This window comes from Hyperoodon ampullatus, assembly GCF_949752795.1.
Source record: "Hyperoodon ampullatus genome assembly, chromosome: 10".
NCBI lineage: Eukaryota > Metazoa > Chordata > Mammalia > Artiodactyla > Ziphiidae > Hyperoodon > Hyperoodon ampullatus.
In genome coordinates, this window is record NC_136923.1 from 7,706,303 (window position 1) to 7,722,979 (window position 16,677).

Genomic DNA, 16,677 nt, shown 5'->3' on the forward strand with positions numbered 1-16,677 from the left:
GGAGAGAAGAAAAAAAAAATTCTTTAATTAAAAAAAAAAAAAGAAGAGAGGGTGGTTGCTGGCAGACACATAGGTAAGGGTTGCCCAGGAATAATTCTGCCTGGATTAACTGTCCCAGGGAAGTGGCAGAGGGCCATTTCTGTACCAAGAGGTGAATGTAATTTACATGCTGAACGCTATAATCAAAAACAAACAACTCAACTCTACAAATTAAACCATCCTGTTTTCTTTCCTTTGCCTGTAAAAATGTTGCCTCTGTGGGTCACTAACAGCCTTCTGCCAGCAGTTATGAGTGTCTATCATGGACCAGTGCTGGAGAGTCTAAGATGGAAAAAGATGTAACTCTTGCCCTCAGGAACTCAGAAGAGAGACACATAAGAAATTGGTGGTTCGTAATCATTCACTGGGTCACAGGACCTCTTTGAGAATCTGATGGAAGTTCTGACCCTCCCCTCCTGAGTGACACACATGGGCACAGACACACAGACCTCTCGGGTAACCCCAGGAGCATTAATAGACCTTCCAAAGTCTCTTCATAGTGACCCACTGACCCAAGGTAAGAAATGCTAATATTTAAAAGAGCTGCTAAAATAAAATATTAAAGGAGCAAGGGTTCCCAGGAGAGCTAACCTTTGACCTGGGCCTTGAAAGAGTTCTGCAGTGTAGAAGGGCCTCCCAAGCAGAGGGAACAGAACCAGCAAAGGCTCAGATTAAAATGTCTACAATTCACTGCTCCCTGACAAAGTGGGGAGTTGTATATACCAAAGGTGCAGGTAGGGCAGGAATGGAAACAATAACTGGTGACTGAGTGATGTCACCCTCTTTCCTACAAGGCATCCTCAGAGCATTTCAGTCTGCCTCTTGATCCACACACAGTTTGTCCTTTTCCCTGTAGCAAAGTTAGGTGGGTAAAATGTGTGAGACTTTTCTGACCCATCACAGTGGTAAATGCACATTTCCTTGGCACCAGCAAGTCAAAGGAAAAAGCCAAGTTTGTTTTAGCAGGCTCTTCCCAGAACCAGCTCACACGTTCAGGGAACAGTCCTCATCATGTGTGCTTCTTGGAGTTTAATTCGGGTCAGACTGCTAGATGAACGTTCTACCTTTTCCACCAACCTGGACTTAGCACCTGAAACCATTCAGGACAACCTGAAATGTCCACTTACTGATCGCAGTATGGAAGGCACCTTGCGTGGAAGGCTAAACATTGACAGTTGCACAACACAGCTCAGAAAAATAATGATGACTTAGATTTGAGGACAGTAGGTAAACCTGCACTTAGAGGCAAAACTCAGTGTGGTTCCTCTGTTTGGTCTGTAAGGAGTGCAATGGGCATGGGTGTATGTGTGAGACACGGGGGATTACTAACTGTGTGAGGAATACTGCAGTTGCAAGTGATAGAAACAGAACTCAATCTGGCTTAAGCAATTTTTTCTAAAGGAATGTAAGTTGGTTCAGTAACTAAAATGTTCAATGGTCAGTGTCTTCACTGTAGCCAGGGCCTCACTGATATCATCAAGACATGGTTGCTTTCTCAGGTCTGCCTTTTTCTACTATCAGGTAGTTTGTCTTCTCATGGAGACACCAGCTTAGTAACCCCAGTGAAAAGCACCCCTTAAAATTCCAATAAAAGTCAGGCTACTTGATTTGGGTCATGTACACATTCCAGGAAATGCTTAGCCCTACCTAAACTATAAGGAATGAAAATGGGATAAGGATGATACCCTAAAGGAAAATAGGGGTGTTGCTGCCAGAAGAAGGTGGCATGGGTACCAGGAAAGAAAAAACAATCATGTTTTACCCTTTAATTACCTGGAATGTTTCCCAAAGGAGGTACTGCCCTATACTAGTAGGCCATGAAGTCTGCAAATATTTACTGGATTTCTGCAACATGCCCCATGCCATGCTAGATATTTTCACATCTTCCTGTTCGCTGAACAAGACATTCATTGACCATCTGCCCAAAACCATGCACACGAGCAAGCCACACTCCAGACCTTAAGAGCTCAGAAAACTGTCACATGTCGTGACAGGGATAATCCGAGGGAGGCTGTGGGAATGTCCTGCAAGTCATCCAACCTGGGAGGCCAGGGAAGGCTTCCCAGCAAAGTATCATCTCAAGATGTGAAGGATTACAAGGAATTAGATACAGAGCCAGGGGAAGATATAAGGGAAGATTATCCCAGGCAGACGGAACAGTGTATGCAAGGTCCCAAGAGCTGAGGTGGTGGTGTTTTCACGAAACCGAAACAAGACTTGGGTGACCCTGAAGTGTAGAGAATAAAAAGATGTAATGAGCGCCGGGTTACTTTAAATGAATAGTAAGGCATTTGAATTATATCTCAATAAAGCTGCATTAAAAAAAAAAAAGACGTGATGAAGCAAAGGCAAGACCAGATGGCAGCCTGTAAGTCACCACTCAGACACGAACTTGATCTTGATGTGGCTTCAGGAGCCTTTGGGAGGGACTGATGGGAAAGGATTTGCTACTGGGCAGGGAAAGGAATGGATGGGGTAGAAGTGGAGAGTGAGACGGTAGTGAGGTCATAGTGGGGTGGAGTTGAGCCCATTTAGATGATTAGCTCCTCCTTTCTTGCTCTGATTCAGTGTGTGGCTTTGCATAAGACACTTCCCCTCTCTGGGCCTCCATCTCCCCATCTGCCAAAAGGAGATCTGCAGCCACTTTGGAAAACAGTCTGGCAGTTCCTCAAAAGCTTAAACAAAGTTTCCATATGATCCACTCCTAGATAGATATCCCAAGAGAAATGAGAACATACGTCCACACAAAAACTTGTACACCATCGCTCACAGCAGCATTATTCACAATAGCCAAAAAGTGGAAACAACCCAGATGTCCATCAACTGATGAATAGGTATATAAAATACGGTATATCCATACAATGGAATATTATTCAGTAATAGGATGAAGTTCTGATACAACCTATGATGCGACGAAGTGTGGAACTAAATGAAGAAGACAATCACAAAAGATCACATATACAATCCTATTTTTTATGAAATGTCCAGAATGGGCAAATCCATAGGGTCAAAAGATAGATTAGTGGTTGCCAGGGCTTGCAAGGAGGAAAATGGGGAGTGATTGCTAATGGGTACGGGTTTCTTTTGGGGGTAATGAAAATGTTCTGGTGGGAATGTAAATTGGTATAACCACTATGGAGAACAGTACGGAGGTTCCTTAAAAAACTAAAACTAGAGTCACCATACGATCCTGCAATCACACTCCTGGGTATATACCCGGAAAAAACTATAATTCACAAAAAATACATGTACCCCAATGTTCACTGCAGCACTATTTACAATAGCCAAGACATGGAAGCAACCTAAATGTCCATCGACAGATGAATGGATAAAAAAGATGTGTTATATATATACAATGGAATATTACTCAGCCATGAAAAAAGAATGAAATAATGCCATTTGCAGCAACATGGATGGACCTAGAGATTATCATACAGTACTAAGTAAAGTAAGCCAGATAAGAGAAAGACAAATATATGCTATCACTTATATGTGGAATCTAAAAAAAAAAAAAGGTACAGGGACTTCCCTGGCGGTCCAGTGGTTAAGATTCCATGCTCCCAATGGAGGGCACATGGGTTCTATCCCTGGTCAGGAAACTAAGATCCCGCATGCTGCATGGCATGGCCATAAATAAATAAAATGAATAAATAAATTTTTTAAAAGGTACAAATGAACTTATTCACAAAATAGAAATAGACCTACAGACATAGAAAATAAACTTATGGTTACCAAAGGGGAAGGGGGTGGGGGATAAATTAGGAGTTTGGGATTAACAGATACACACGACTATATACAAAACAGATAACTGACAAGGAACTACTGTACAGAACAGGGAACTATACTCAATATTTTATAATAACCTGTTAGGGAAAAGAATCTGAAAAAGAATATATGTGTATATATATGTGTGTGTGTTTATATATACATATATATATATCTGAATCACTGTGCTGTACACCTGAAACTAACAACATTGTAAGTCAATTATACTTCAATAATAAAAAATATAATAAAGAAGAAAATGTTCTAAAATTGTGGTGATAGGGACTTCCCTGGTGGCGCAATGGTTAAGAATCTGCCTGCCAATGCAGGGGACACGGCTTGAAGCCCTGGTCTGGGAAGATCCCACATGCCGTGGAGCAACTAAGCCCGTGCACCACAGCTACTGAGCCTGCACTCTAGAGCCTGTGACCCACAACTGCTGAGCCTGCGTGCCACAACTGATGAAGCCCACGCACCTAGAGCCTGTGCTCTGCAGCAAAGAGAAGCCACTGCAATGAGAGGCCCTCACCCCACAACAAAGAGTAGCCCCCGCTCGCCACAACTAGAGAAAACCCACGCACAGCAACGCAGATCCAACACAGCCAAAAATAAATAAATAAATAAATTTTTAACTGAAATAAATAAAAAATAAAATTGTAATGACAGCTGCACAACTCTGTGAATATAATAAAGCCCACTGAATAGTACACCTTAAATAGGTGGATTTTACGTCATGTGAATTACATCACTGTTAAGCAGGACAGGGGGATCATAAGCCCTTGGCAGCTGACATCAAGATCTCTCATGGTCATGGCTACGAGAGGCTCTTGTAGACTATCCAGGCTGCAGAAGGAGGGCATCGAGGAGACATATGCGACTGCTGGGTGCAGAGGGGTGTCAGGGGTCTGCCAGCATGTCCCTGAGCCTCTCCTGTGCTTTAACCCCCTGCCCTGCCACCCCTCCTGCTGACCCTGCTCTCACCTTGGTCCCACCTCCCCATCTCCCGGGCTCTGGGGCAGCCTGGGAAGGTCAGTGGGCTTCAGAAACCTGAGTTCTGTATCCCTGCCCCTCCAAAGTGGGCTAGTACCCACTACATAAAATGTTTTATTAAATTTATTTTTGTGAGCAACCAGCTCACAAAATGCATAGCCAACCCTGTGCAATCTTTTCCTTTCTTCCATTTCTTTGTGAATTTCTTTTTCATTTAAAAGTTCTTATTATGGAAAATTTCAACCATACACAAGAGTGGAGATGATAGTATAAGGACGTACCCATCTCCCTCCACTGATAATGAATAATTCTCAACATTCTGCCAGTATTTCGTGTATCTTCCAAACCCGCTTTTTTGCCTGGAGTGTTTTAAAAGTAAATCTTAGATACGATATCATTTCACACATAAATATTTTAGTAAGTAGCTCTAACAGATAAGGAATTTTTAAAACACGACCCACTACGCCATTATTCACCTAGTCCAAACATGTTTATTCTTTAGTCTATGCTAAGGACCAATCAATGTTCAGATTACCCCCAGGTATCTTAAAACGCCTCTGTGCAGTTGGTTTGTTTGGATGAGGATCCCAACAAGGCCCACACGTGGCATTTGACTGCTATGTCTCTTAAGTCTCTTTTATAACATTTTCCCCTCCCCCTGCTTTTTTTCAAGCTGTTTATTTGTTGAAGAAACCACGTATTTGTTACAGAAGTCTGTGAGTCTTTTTGAAAGTATTCTTATCTGGATGGGAAACCAAATCTTTAGATTATTTTGTTATTCAAGGAAAGATTAAGGGGAATTAACGATAGATAGATGAATTAGTGATAGATGCGTAGAAAATTAAGCAAGTAAAAAACCAAGCAACACTTACCCCAGGAAAAACAGAAGATCTAGCAAAGGAATTATAAACACAGTACACTCCTGACTCAGCCTGAATAATTTGTTTCGTGGTTCTCGTATTGTAAATGCAGACTTAACGATATAAACAAAAGCAGCGCAGAAAAATGTGGAAGGTAGTACGAGAGCTAAATCTTCACGTTCCTTTGTAGTAGTCAATAGGTAGAATCTAAAACTGAAAAAAAAAATTAACATTAGCAGTATAAATCTGACGCTTAGAAAAAACATATAAAAACCAGAAGGAATAATCAGAAATAACCAGAAAGAGTTGAAGGGAATTGGGAGTGAGAGGGAATGAAATAAGGAACAGTTGATTTTAAAGTGTGTACTGGATAATCAGACTTATTAACAACAAAAAAATATGTTTTTTTAAAAGACTGGGTTCGTTTAGTTGGTATCTGTGGAGGCTAAAATCTGAGAAGAAATGAGTTAAGACTGCAGGAACCCTTGAGGCTTAATTTGGCCAGTTGAGTGAAAGGGTATAATTGTTCCTGCCCTCAGAGATAGGACAGCCGGCAGAACACAAAGAATGTCCTCCAGGCGACAGCATCTCGCCCACGCCCCACCGCACCCGCCACCCCCCACCCCGGTGCTGCCTTTTTTGTCCCTCTGCTCCTGCCCTCCAGAGCTACCAGCCAGAACAGAAATGCCAGCCAATTGTCCTGTCTAAGCAGGAGACTTCATCATTGCTGTCACTCACCTTTGCCTTTTCCTTCTCTCTCCCTTTCCTTGGGAGCTTCCCAGGTACTCTAGGGTAGGAGCTCCCAACAACTCCCAACGCTGGTGGTTTGCTGTCCTTTCAACAGAGATCCCAGTTGGAGGCCTATTTTCAGACTCCAACTCTTAGCACAGTTTGAGCCACCTGGAAGGCCTGGGTTTTTCATCTCCGCTTCTCTCTCTGAGATGCCTCCAGAGAGGCAGGATGGTGTCATCACTCTTAAGATCACTGGCTCTTATGGTTTGGCTTCTTATTTGCTGTGTGTCCTTGGACAAATTACTGCACCTCTCTGAGCTTGGACTTGCTGGCTGTAATACAGAGAGCATAATAATATATAGGGTTGCTGTCAGGAATTAAAAAGAATAATGCATGTACGGTGTGTGGCACAGCTCCTGGCAGACTAAGCACTTGGTAAACAGAGCTACTGACCATCCCCCATAAGCTTGGAATCATCCCCTGCCCATTCTTGCTGTCCCAGAGTCTCCAGAATGATGCTAGGAGCTCCTTTGAGAGTCAGGATACTCCCCACCTACACCTGGCACCCCATGCTCCCCACTTACATTCACCTCCACCCCCAGTCAGTCTCCTCTTTCCATTGGATCAGCTTTCGTCTTGGCCTCTGGCTAAAGGGATCATAATATCCCTTGCCTTTGTGTGTGATCTCAAAAGCCCTACCAATCCATGGTTTGGAAACACAATGGGATTGGGGCTCCTGGCTCCAAAGAGGTATCCAGGGAGCAGCCAAAGGATCCTGCCTGGATTGGGGGGATGGGCACTCTCAAGGTGGTGAGACTCTGCAGGGGCACGAATGGGTGGTCCACGCACACACACCCTGCCCTCCTCGGGGGAAACTGAGGAAGGGAACCAAGCCAGCTCCAAGCCTGCTGAGGGAATCTCGACATCTCTAAGGAGACTCATTAGAGAGTTCACAGGAGGCACTGAGAAGAGGGACCTGGACCCCGCAGCTTCTGTAGTGGCCCCTAGAACTGTCCTCCCACCAAGACTGCCCACAGGGGAAAAGACAGAGGTCCCTCAAAGGAAATTAGGATACTGTCAGGAAGAGAGATCTTGGACAATGCCAAAAAATGCCAAGTATCTATTACATATAGAATCAGGATCTAGATAACTTCCCACAAGATCAGAACAACTGGCTAGATCTAACAAGATAAAATAAACAACAAATAAATGTAGCATCCTACAGTGAGGGTCAAGAGACCAAATGCACACAACAAGATGAGGAAGACCTAGTCAATATTGGACAATAAAGTGATGTGGCTGCCAGAAACATTACTTTAGGGTGAGGTCATATTAATAGAGGAGTAGAATCTAGGAAAGGGGAGGTGAAAGTTCAGCTTTATTCTCAACTGGGTTCAGTTCCAAGAGTTATACTTTAAAGAGGACATCTTGACCCGGTAAAAAGGAAACAGAGGAGAGATGTCACAATGGTGAAATCCCAGAACCCTGTCCTTCGAGAAAAGACTAAAAGAACTGGGAGCGTTTGGCCTGGAAGGAGAAAATTCTAGAGAAATGAGAGATGACTTTACAATCCTGAAGGGGTTCCCACAAGAAAAACAGTAAAGCTGGTCAGATGACATGGTGAAATGGGAAAAGCCCGAACCCTCTCCCAGAGTCAGAAAAGCTGGATTCGGGCTCCACCGTTGATCAGCTACTAGGGACTGAACACCCTTCAAACTGCAACATGTCAGACACAACTAATGGCTGAGTATTGCTCTTCTGTGAGAGACGCAGGTAGGAAAACACTGGGAGAGAGATTTCAGCTCAAACCTAGGAAGGATCTTTCTTTCTTTTTAAAATGATATTTATCATTCTTATCTCTGATCACAAAAGAAATACATGATTGTATTAAACATGGGTAAACAGAAAAGCAAAATTAGATAAAAATCACATCACCCACTATTTACCTTCTAATATTTAGGGATAGGATAGATGATTGATTGATTGATTGACAGATATTAACAAAAATGGGATCACACAAATACTTATCTGAGAGAATTTAAAGTATCAGCATTAATGATGTATATATTAGCGTGTAAGGATGCTTACTGCAGTATTGTTTCTAGGAGGAAAAAAAAAGCTGTCAACCACCTGATTACTTATCAGTAGGGAAATACTGGGAATATTTGCGAAACTAACGGTACATCCACATCATATAATACTGGGCAGCTAATTGAAAGAAAGGGTGGAGCTAGTATGTATTGCCTTTGAAATGCTTCCAACATATATCTGCTTAAGGCAAAACAAAGTTATAGAATAATGGGCATAGTATGATCCCATTTTTGTAGAAATGCATGCACATATATATTTTATATGATGCAAAGAAAACAGAATGGTGTTAACAATAGGTATATCTGCGGGGCAGAGTTGGAGAGACCAAGGATAAGACAGTTCATGTGTTCTTTGAACATTTCTATGTTGCTTGAATTGGGACAATCAGCACATATTACTTTTATAATTCAAATGACTGAAATTTAAATAAATAAACAACAACCTACTCTGGACATGTCTCCATGCCATTAAAGATTCTACATATTTAATGACCACATGTATTCCTTGTGTGGATTCCTCTTAATGCATTGAGCCTAATGGTGGAGATTTAGTACATCAGGAGCTGTCCAAAGAGGGACCTGGAGCATTTTGACAGACAGACCTGAAAATGTGCAGACCCACTGACCTAACCATGCCTCAGGGAGGAAATTATCTGACAGGTACACTAGTGCATGTGCACAAAGATGTCTATGCGAGAAGGTCCCTGCCTCATGATTCCTGCTAGCAAAAGGCTAGAAACAATCTACATGTCCAACCTCATGAACCAGATAAATAAAAATGACAGGCTGATCATATGCTGCAGTTCTCAACACTGAATACAAGAAATGGGATAGATCTGTAGAAATGTACATGGAAAATGTACAGGATATATTGCAAAGTGAAGGGGAAAAAGGCAAGTTACAGAACGACATGTACAGTATGATCTCTTTTCTATTTAAAAAGTATATATGGCTGTGCCTTGAAAAAGCTGAAGGATACACATCAAGCTGTAGGTAGGATTTACCTGTAGGTCCGTATGTAGTATGTATGTAGCCCTATAAGGATATAGGTCTAGAGACATTAAGGAAGTGAGCTCCCCGTCCCAGGAGGTATGCAAACAGAGGTTGGCTGCCCCTTTTTCGGGGACGCGGTGGAAGTGATTTCTACATCCCTCGGAGGTGACCTCAGTTCCCTTCTTAGCCCTGAGAATCTCTCAGAGAGGGGTGGTCAGGACTGGGAGAAGAGTCCACCCCTAAGGGGAAAGGGTTAAGCGGGGATGGCGCTCCTGTGGGCGGGCTCCGTCATCGGCAGCGCCGGGCTCTGTTAGCCAAGTCTGAGCATCTCGGAGGATGCGGCGCGGCAAGCGGCTTCAGGGACGCGCGCAAGGTGAACGCGGGGGCTGCCAGCTCGGCGCCCAGGTGAGGAGCTGGACTAGGGAGGGGGTGATGGCGGGGCCCAGGCAGGGAGCATGGCCTGCATCCCCCCTCTCAGGTGCGAGCGGCAGGGCCTGCACCAGCGTGCACCCCCCACCCGGGACACTGCGGGAAGGCGCGGAGCCAGGGGAGAGGAGATGGAGGAAAAGGAGAGGTAACTCGAGATGGACCAGCTCCTGGAGGCTGCCCTGCGGCGGCCCTCGCCTTGCCCCCAGGCCGGCCTCTTCCCAGTCCCTGAGGGAGGGAGAACAGCCCCCCCCCCAAAAAAATCTCTTCAGCAGCAGGAAACCAGGACTGTGCAGCCCCCTCCCCATCCAGAGATGACTACATCTCTTGGCTTGCGGGTGGTGAGCAGATGGTAGATGCTTATCACTAAAGGCCCAACTCTGCTGTCTCCTCCCCTGCAAAGCTTTCCGGACCCCCTGTGTAAAATGAGCCAATGCGGGTTTCACAGCCCCTAGTGTGGCCATTTGCAGTCTCTGTGACCTTGGGCGAGTTGCTCAACCTCCCTGAACCTTGCTTTCTTCCCCTATGAAATGGGTATACCCACACCAGCTTGTTTAGGGAGGGGTGGATAAAATCGAGGACAAGCAGCTAAGCTTAGCACAGGAGCCTAAGTGGGTAAGAGCTCAACACAGGAGTACTATTATTAACCAGTGCCTGTGTTAGTGGCCTTCCAGTCCTTCCCCCTCAGCTCACCACCACTCCCCACACTGGAACTGAGGCTTCTCTTTGGGTCCCCAGCACCTAGCCTGGGCCAGGAGCAGAGCGTGAGCTCAGTGAATGTTTGATAAACGAGCTAATGAGGCAGATGGGGGAATGGGTTTAAGGGGTCTTTGATTCCCCCTAAAATTACCCACAAGCTTTGGTGAACCTGGACACTTCCCTGGGGAGACCACCTGGAGTTTTCTGCGGCTTCTCAAGGTGTCTGTGAGCCACCAAGGATCTTTGAGCACTACTGTTTCCCAGAAAGGAAGGGAACAGGGCCTCTGCCCCTAAACACACCGGGGCACTGGCTCTCACAGGCGCTGGCCCCCTCTCCTGGCCGTGGGGTCCCGTCTTGCCTCCCGGCTCCATTAGGGACTCTCAGGAAGCGGCACCATAAGGGAATAGCCACCTGGGCCAGGCATATGCAGTGGCTGGAGACAAGAAATAAAAGACGCAGACGCAGCCCTTGAGAAGCCCCAGGAGGGTGGGGGAGAGAGGAGATTATTATACTATGTGACTGGTGTGACAGGAAGGGGTGGAGAGAGTGTCAGGGAAAGAAATACTCAAGCTGAAACAAGCCACCATCCTATCCTACCTGGATTTCTGCACTGGCCTCTCTCCCCCTTTTAAAACACTTCTCAGATCTCATGACTCCCATGCTTAACCTCTCCATTGGCTTCCTGGGACACTTAGAATAAAATGCAGGTGCCTTTTCGTGGCTTTTGAGAAAGGCCCACCTTCCGGATTTCATCTCCCTCTGCTGCTTTCTCCTGCATCTGCTGTGCTCCTCATTCCTGCTGAAGGGCCTCTGCACTTTCTGTTCCCTCCTCCAGATGCTTTTTCTGGATATCATCAAATGGCTGACTCCTTCTTCCCATTCAGCATTTAGCTGAAATATCACCTCAGTGGCCTTTCTAGCACTCCTGTGTAAAGTAGCCCCCCCTCCTTCTATCTCTTAACCCTGTTTTACGTTCTCCATAGCTCACCTCATTTGAAATTATTCATTGTCTCTTACCTACAACACCAGCTCCATGAGGGCAGGTATCTTGTCAATCTTGTTCACTGCTTTATCCCCAAGGTTTGGCACATAGTATGTCCTCCAATTATTTGTTGACATAGTTAAGGGGGCTGGTGGGAACGAAAGCTTTCTGGAAAAAAGGAAAAGTAAAAGGGCTCTAATGCTTATTAAGCTCCAATTATGGGCCTGGCCCATCCTGTGTTTTGTTATGTCTTATAAGAGCCCCTTTGAGTTAGGTACTATTATTATACCCATTTTACTGATGGGAAAACCATGATGCAGAGGGGAAAAGTAACGCACCCAGGAAATGGTGAAACTGGGATTGAAACCCAGGTCCCTCCTCAAAGGCACGGGTGTATTTCTCTCCCTCTCCACCTCTCTGATATTTGACCTGGGCCCTCAAGAATAGGATTAAAAAAAAAAAAAAAAAAAAAGAATAGGATTTCAGCAAGTGAAGGAGAAGGGAGAGGGCATTCCAGCCTGAGGGAAGAGCAGCAGCAAAGGCATGGGCCGTCAGGCAGTTCCGCGGGTGTTGAGGGTGAGGTGAGCATCCTGGTGTGGCCTTGGAAGGCCAGGAGAGGAGCTTATATTCTCTCCTGAGGGCGATGGGGAGCCATTGAAGGTTTTGAATTAGGGCAAGTGGCATGACCAGAGATGCAGTTTTAAAAGGTCACTCTGGGCAGCATGAAGAGGTTGAAGAGGAAGGGGCGGGTAGAGGAGGAGGATTCTTCCTTTCTTTCCCACCAGCTTCCTTGGGGCAGCCATGGGAGACCCATCTCATGCCATCCCCCTCTCCATTTTTTAGGCTCATCCCGTGAAGATTGGAAGCTGAGGGCTCCAGGCCCAGGCATCAGAGCGGACCATGGCTCCCAGCCCCTGGGGCTGTGTGTATGGCCTCCTGCTGCTGTTGCTGCTGCTGTCCCTGGGGGCTGGATCTGCCCTGGGCCGGGGCCTTCCCAGGCCACTTGAGGACTTGGAACCACACTTGATCCCAGGAGCCCACCCCAAGGGCCCTGCTGGCACAGAGCCCCAGGCCTTTGACTTCTTCTGGGAGAAGCCCAGAGACGAGAGCCCCTGGGACTCCAATGTCCCCCAGGTCCCTGCCGAGGAGATGCCTGAGAGGCCCACAGACTCCCTTGGCCCAGCCCTGCATGGACCTAAAGCATCCCATGGGGTGCAGAGAGAAGGACTCTCAGTAACTGATGACCTCCAGGTGGCTCGAGGGCCAATTTTTCAGGGCTGGACAGGACCTCCTGAATCACAGGAGTCTATGGAGCAAGAAGCACCAGCCCCCTATCCAGTGGGCACCCCCCATCTCACTTTCATCCCCACAACTCCCAGACTCCAACTCGGGCTAGCCACGGTTCCTCCCACCCCAGGGCGGCCTGGAAGCCAAGTGGGACAGCGGCCACCTAGAGATGAGGGTCTTGTGGCCAAAGCCAAGATCGGGGTCTCAGAGACATCCCCCTGGCACCACAAGGGCCCTCCCCACACTCTTACGCCACACCCAGGCACTATCATGAGGCCAGGGCTGAAAGAACAGGGTGGGAGTGAGGAGGACTTCCAGGAGGCAGCTCAAGGCCCCCTCTTCACTCAGCAGGATCCAGCAGCCCCTGATGTTGGCTCAGTATCACCAGCTGAGGTGGCATCCTCTCAGGAGCCTGGGTCCCAGCCAGACGTGGCACTGGCCAGAAGCCTTCCTCCTGCTGAGGAGCTGCCCATGGAGCTCCCCAAGAAGGCTGGAGGTGGGGAGACCTGGGAAGTCAGTATTCCAAGTCCCTCACCCACACAGACTGACCTCCCTGATGTTAGGGGCTCATCAGGACCCCAGCCCTCAGGTCTCCCAGCCTCAGAGACTCCTAATGGGCAGCCCAAGCCAGGTGGGTATCAAAGTGAGGGTGCTGAACAGGGCTGGGACGGGCTGTGTTCTAGGGCAGCTCGATGCCCCAGTTTCTGTGTGACCTCTGGTCCCTCTGGGTCCTGCTTTCCTCATTCTGGCAAATGAGGGTGATTGTGCCTCCCTCCTGGGGGATTAGATTTTGGGGAACGCTGAAGGGTCAGGCAAAGCAATGACTGCTTTTGTTATTTCAGAGATAGCAGCAATGAATGGAGCAGACCCCATCTCCCCCCAGCGGGTGAGAGGAGCAGTGGAGGCCCCAGGTACCCCCAAGTCCCTCATCCCTGGCCCTTCGGACCCTGGCCCAACTGCAAACGGAACAGAGAGCCCTGTGGGAGCCCTGCAGCCAGGTGAGGGCATGGCTCAGGGGTTGGGGAGATCGGGTACTCTAACACCTAAGAACTTGTGTGAGGTATATATGCAAGGGGTGGGGAGTGAATGGTGACAAACATCTCCTTAAAGGAAATGGCCAACAACTTCAAACAACTTAGGATAATAAACTACTACTCACTGGGTACTCTGGGAGAAGTCATTTGCACTTTGGGGGCTAGCAAATTCTTAAATATAAATTCTTAAGTATACATGGGTATATTTAGTGCAGTGATTCTCCAACTCCCACAGTTCACCAGAGGAGCTTTTAAAAAATTCCAGTGCCCAGGCCCCAGCACAAGGAATTCTGACTGAGTTGATCTCCAGGTGATTCTAATATGCAGTCCCCGTTGAGAGCTGCTGGAATGTTAATTAAAATGATAGGTCACATCCATTTAACACTTATTGGGTGTTGGGGACTGTGCTAAACATTTAATCCTCACCACAACCCAGTGAGGAGGGGTGCTGTTACCATCCCCATTTTACAGATGTGCTTAGAAAAGTTAAGTAACTTGCTCACCACACCGGAGGATGATGGAAAATCAAAAGTACTTTTCAAAGGGCTATTTTAATATTGTTATTGTTGCAGATGAAGCCGAGGAGTGGCCGGGGCGCCCCCAAAGCCATCCCCCAGCGCCCCCTGTCCAGGCCCCCTCGACGTCACGCCGGGGCCTCATTCGGGTCACCACGCAGCGTGCCCTGGGCCAGCCACCCCCTCCGGAGCCCTCCACCAGCTCCGTGGCATCAGTCCCAGCCTCCAGCCCCCCAGCCAACGCCACCTCACCCCCCCTGCGCTGGGGTCCCCTGCGGCGGGTGCTGAGCTTTTCCTGGGAGCTGCACGTCTACGGGGTCGGGGTGCTCTTCCTGCTGCCTGCGTTGCTGGCACTGGCCTCGCTGGCAGCCGCCCCTGCGGGGCCCCGGTTGGCACTGGTGGCAGCGGTGTTGGTGCTGGTGGCGTCGGGGCTGCGGTCCGCCTACATGCTCACCGACCCCTATGGCTCGCAGGCACGACTGGGTTTACGCGCCGGCCTGGTGCTCTACAATCTGCCCTTTCCCTTGCTACTCACCGCGCTGGCGGCCCTGACCCTGCTCGGCCTGGGCGCGGGGCTTCCACAGCAGTTGCAGAACCCGCTCCTCCTGGGAGCGCTGGCGTTGGCGCACGGCTTGGGGCTGCTCGCCACAGACCTGCTGTCGGCGAGGCCTGCGCTCAACCTCCTGGCTCAGGGCTTATCGTGCGCCTGGGGCGCGTCCGTGGCTCTGGGCACGCTCTGCCTGTGCCGTCGCCGCCTGCTGGAAGGGCCGAGGGGCTGGGATGCCAGCCCGGGCCCGAGGCTGCTGGCCGTGGCGGGCGCGCTGGGGCTTCTGGCCAGTGGCTTGCAGCTGGCGGCCGCGCTCTGGCTGTACCCGGGCCCCGGCCGGGTGGGCCACTTCTCGTGGGCCTGGTGGGGCGTCCACTTCTGGCTGCGCCTGCTGGAGCTGACGTGGGCGCTCACCCTGGCGCTGGCCGCTCTGGCCGCCGCGCGGCCCAGGCCGCCCACAGAGCACGCCTGCTGGGCTAAGCTGCTGCGCCTGGCGTGCCCTGCGCCCTCCAGCAAGAGCGAGGTGCCCGAGAGGCCCAACAACTGCTACGCGGGGCCCAGCAGCGTCGGCGCAGGTACCCTGGACATTAGCAAGAGCCTCATCCGCAACCCGGCGGAGGGTGGGCCTCCAGCCACGCCCTGTTCAGGCGCCTGGGGTTCGGCTGCGTCGCTGGGCCGCGGTCCCCTGGGTGGCCCGGGACTGTCCCGCAGCAGCATGGGGCCGGCGCCATCGATGAGCGAGCTGGACCTGCGGCCGCCATCACCCATCAACCTGAGCCGCAGCATCGACGCCGCGCTCTTCCGAGAGCACTTGGTGCAAGACAGCATCTTCCAGCGCTGCGGCCTCCGTGGCCTGGCCTCCCCGCCGCCCGGGGGCGCGCTGCGGCCGCGCCGGGGCAGCCACCCCGACGCCGAGCTAGACGGCGCAGGCTCTTCGCTCCTCCGTGGCCGCAGCCGGTCGCTCAGCGACGTGCGCGTGCGCGGCCCGGTCCCACCACATGTAGTGGATGGGCCTGACGGGGCGCCTTCCGGCAGCTCCGTGGACAGCTTCTCACGGGGCTCGCTCAAGATCAGCTGGAACCCCTGGCGCCACGGGCTGTCGTCAATGGACAGTCTGCCCCTGGATGAGCTGCCCAGCACAGTGCAGCTACTGTCGGCCCCAGCTCCTGCCCTGGGTCCCGCCCGGCCCGGGGAGCCCCAGAATGGGATCCAGGCTCGCTGCAAGCCCGGGGACTCCCGCAGCGCCTCCAGTGACACCATCGAGCTCTGAGGGGGTCCAGAAACTCAGGACCAGGGCCCCGCCCTCGATGACCCTACCGCGGCATGACCTTCTGGGATGCTGAGCATTTGAAAAATATTCCGGGAGTATTCCTGGGCCCCGACTGATTGCAGCCTCCGGAGACAGCCGGACACGAACCCACCCCCACCCCCAGATTTTTGTTTTTTTAAATATCTCTATTTTTCAGCGGGTATTTTGCACAGAGGCCATGACTTATGCGGAATACAGGGTGGACATGCACGTATTTGGGAATGGGGAACAGGGTCCAGGTGCCCTAACATCCCATCCAGACTCTCCAGTGTGAAGATGAGGCTTGACTGTCCAGACTGTCGTCTTTGTGCCAAAGAAATAAACCCTTAGGACTTGGCTCACGCCTCCCTCCGGCCATGCCAGGATCCTGTTTAGAGGAGACGCCCACCCCCAGTGATTCCAAGTCCT

General features: G+C 49.5%; 1 protein-coding gene across 1 annotated transcript; it reads left to right on the forward strand.

Moving 5' to 3' along the window:
- Positions 1-9,805: 9,805 nt before the first annotated feature.
- On the forward strand, positions 9,806-16,230 carry PRRT3 (proline rich transmembrane protein 3; the record flags this gene model as incomplete). Its single annotated transcript, XM_079712463.1, has 4 exons — positions 9,806-9,874; positions 12,421-13,495; positions 13,707-13,862; positions 14,471-16,230. The coding sequence occupies exons 2-4, from the start codon at positions 12,478-12,480 to the stop codon at positions 16,228-16,230; spliced, it is 2,934 nt and encodes a 977-aa protein (XP_079568589.1). The 5' UTR covers positions 9,806-9,874; positions 12,421-12,477.
- Positions 16,231-16,677: the final 447 nt, after the last annotated feature.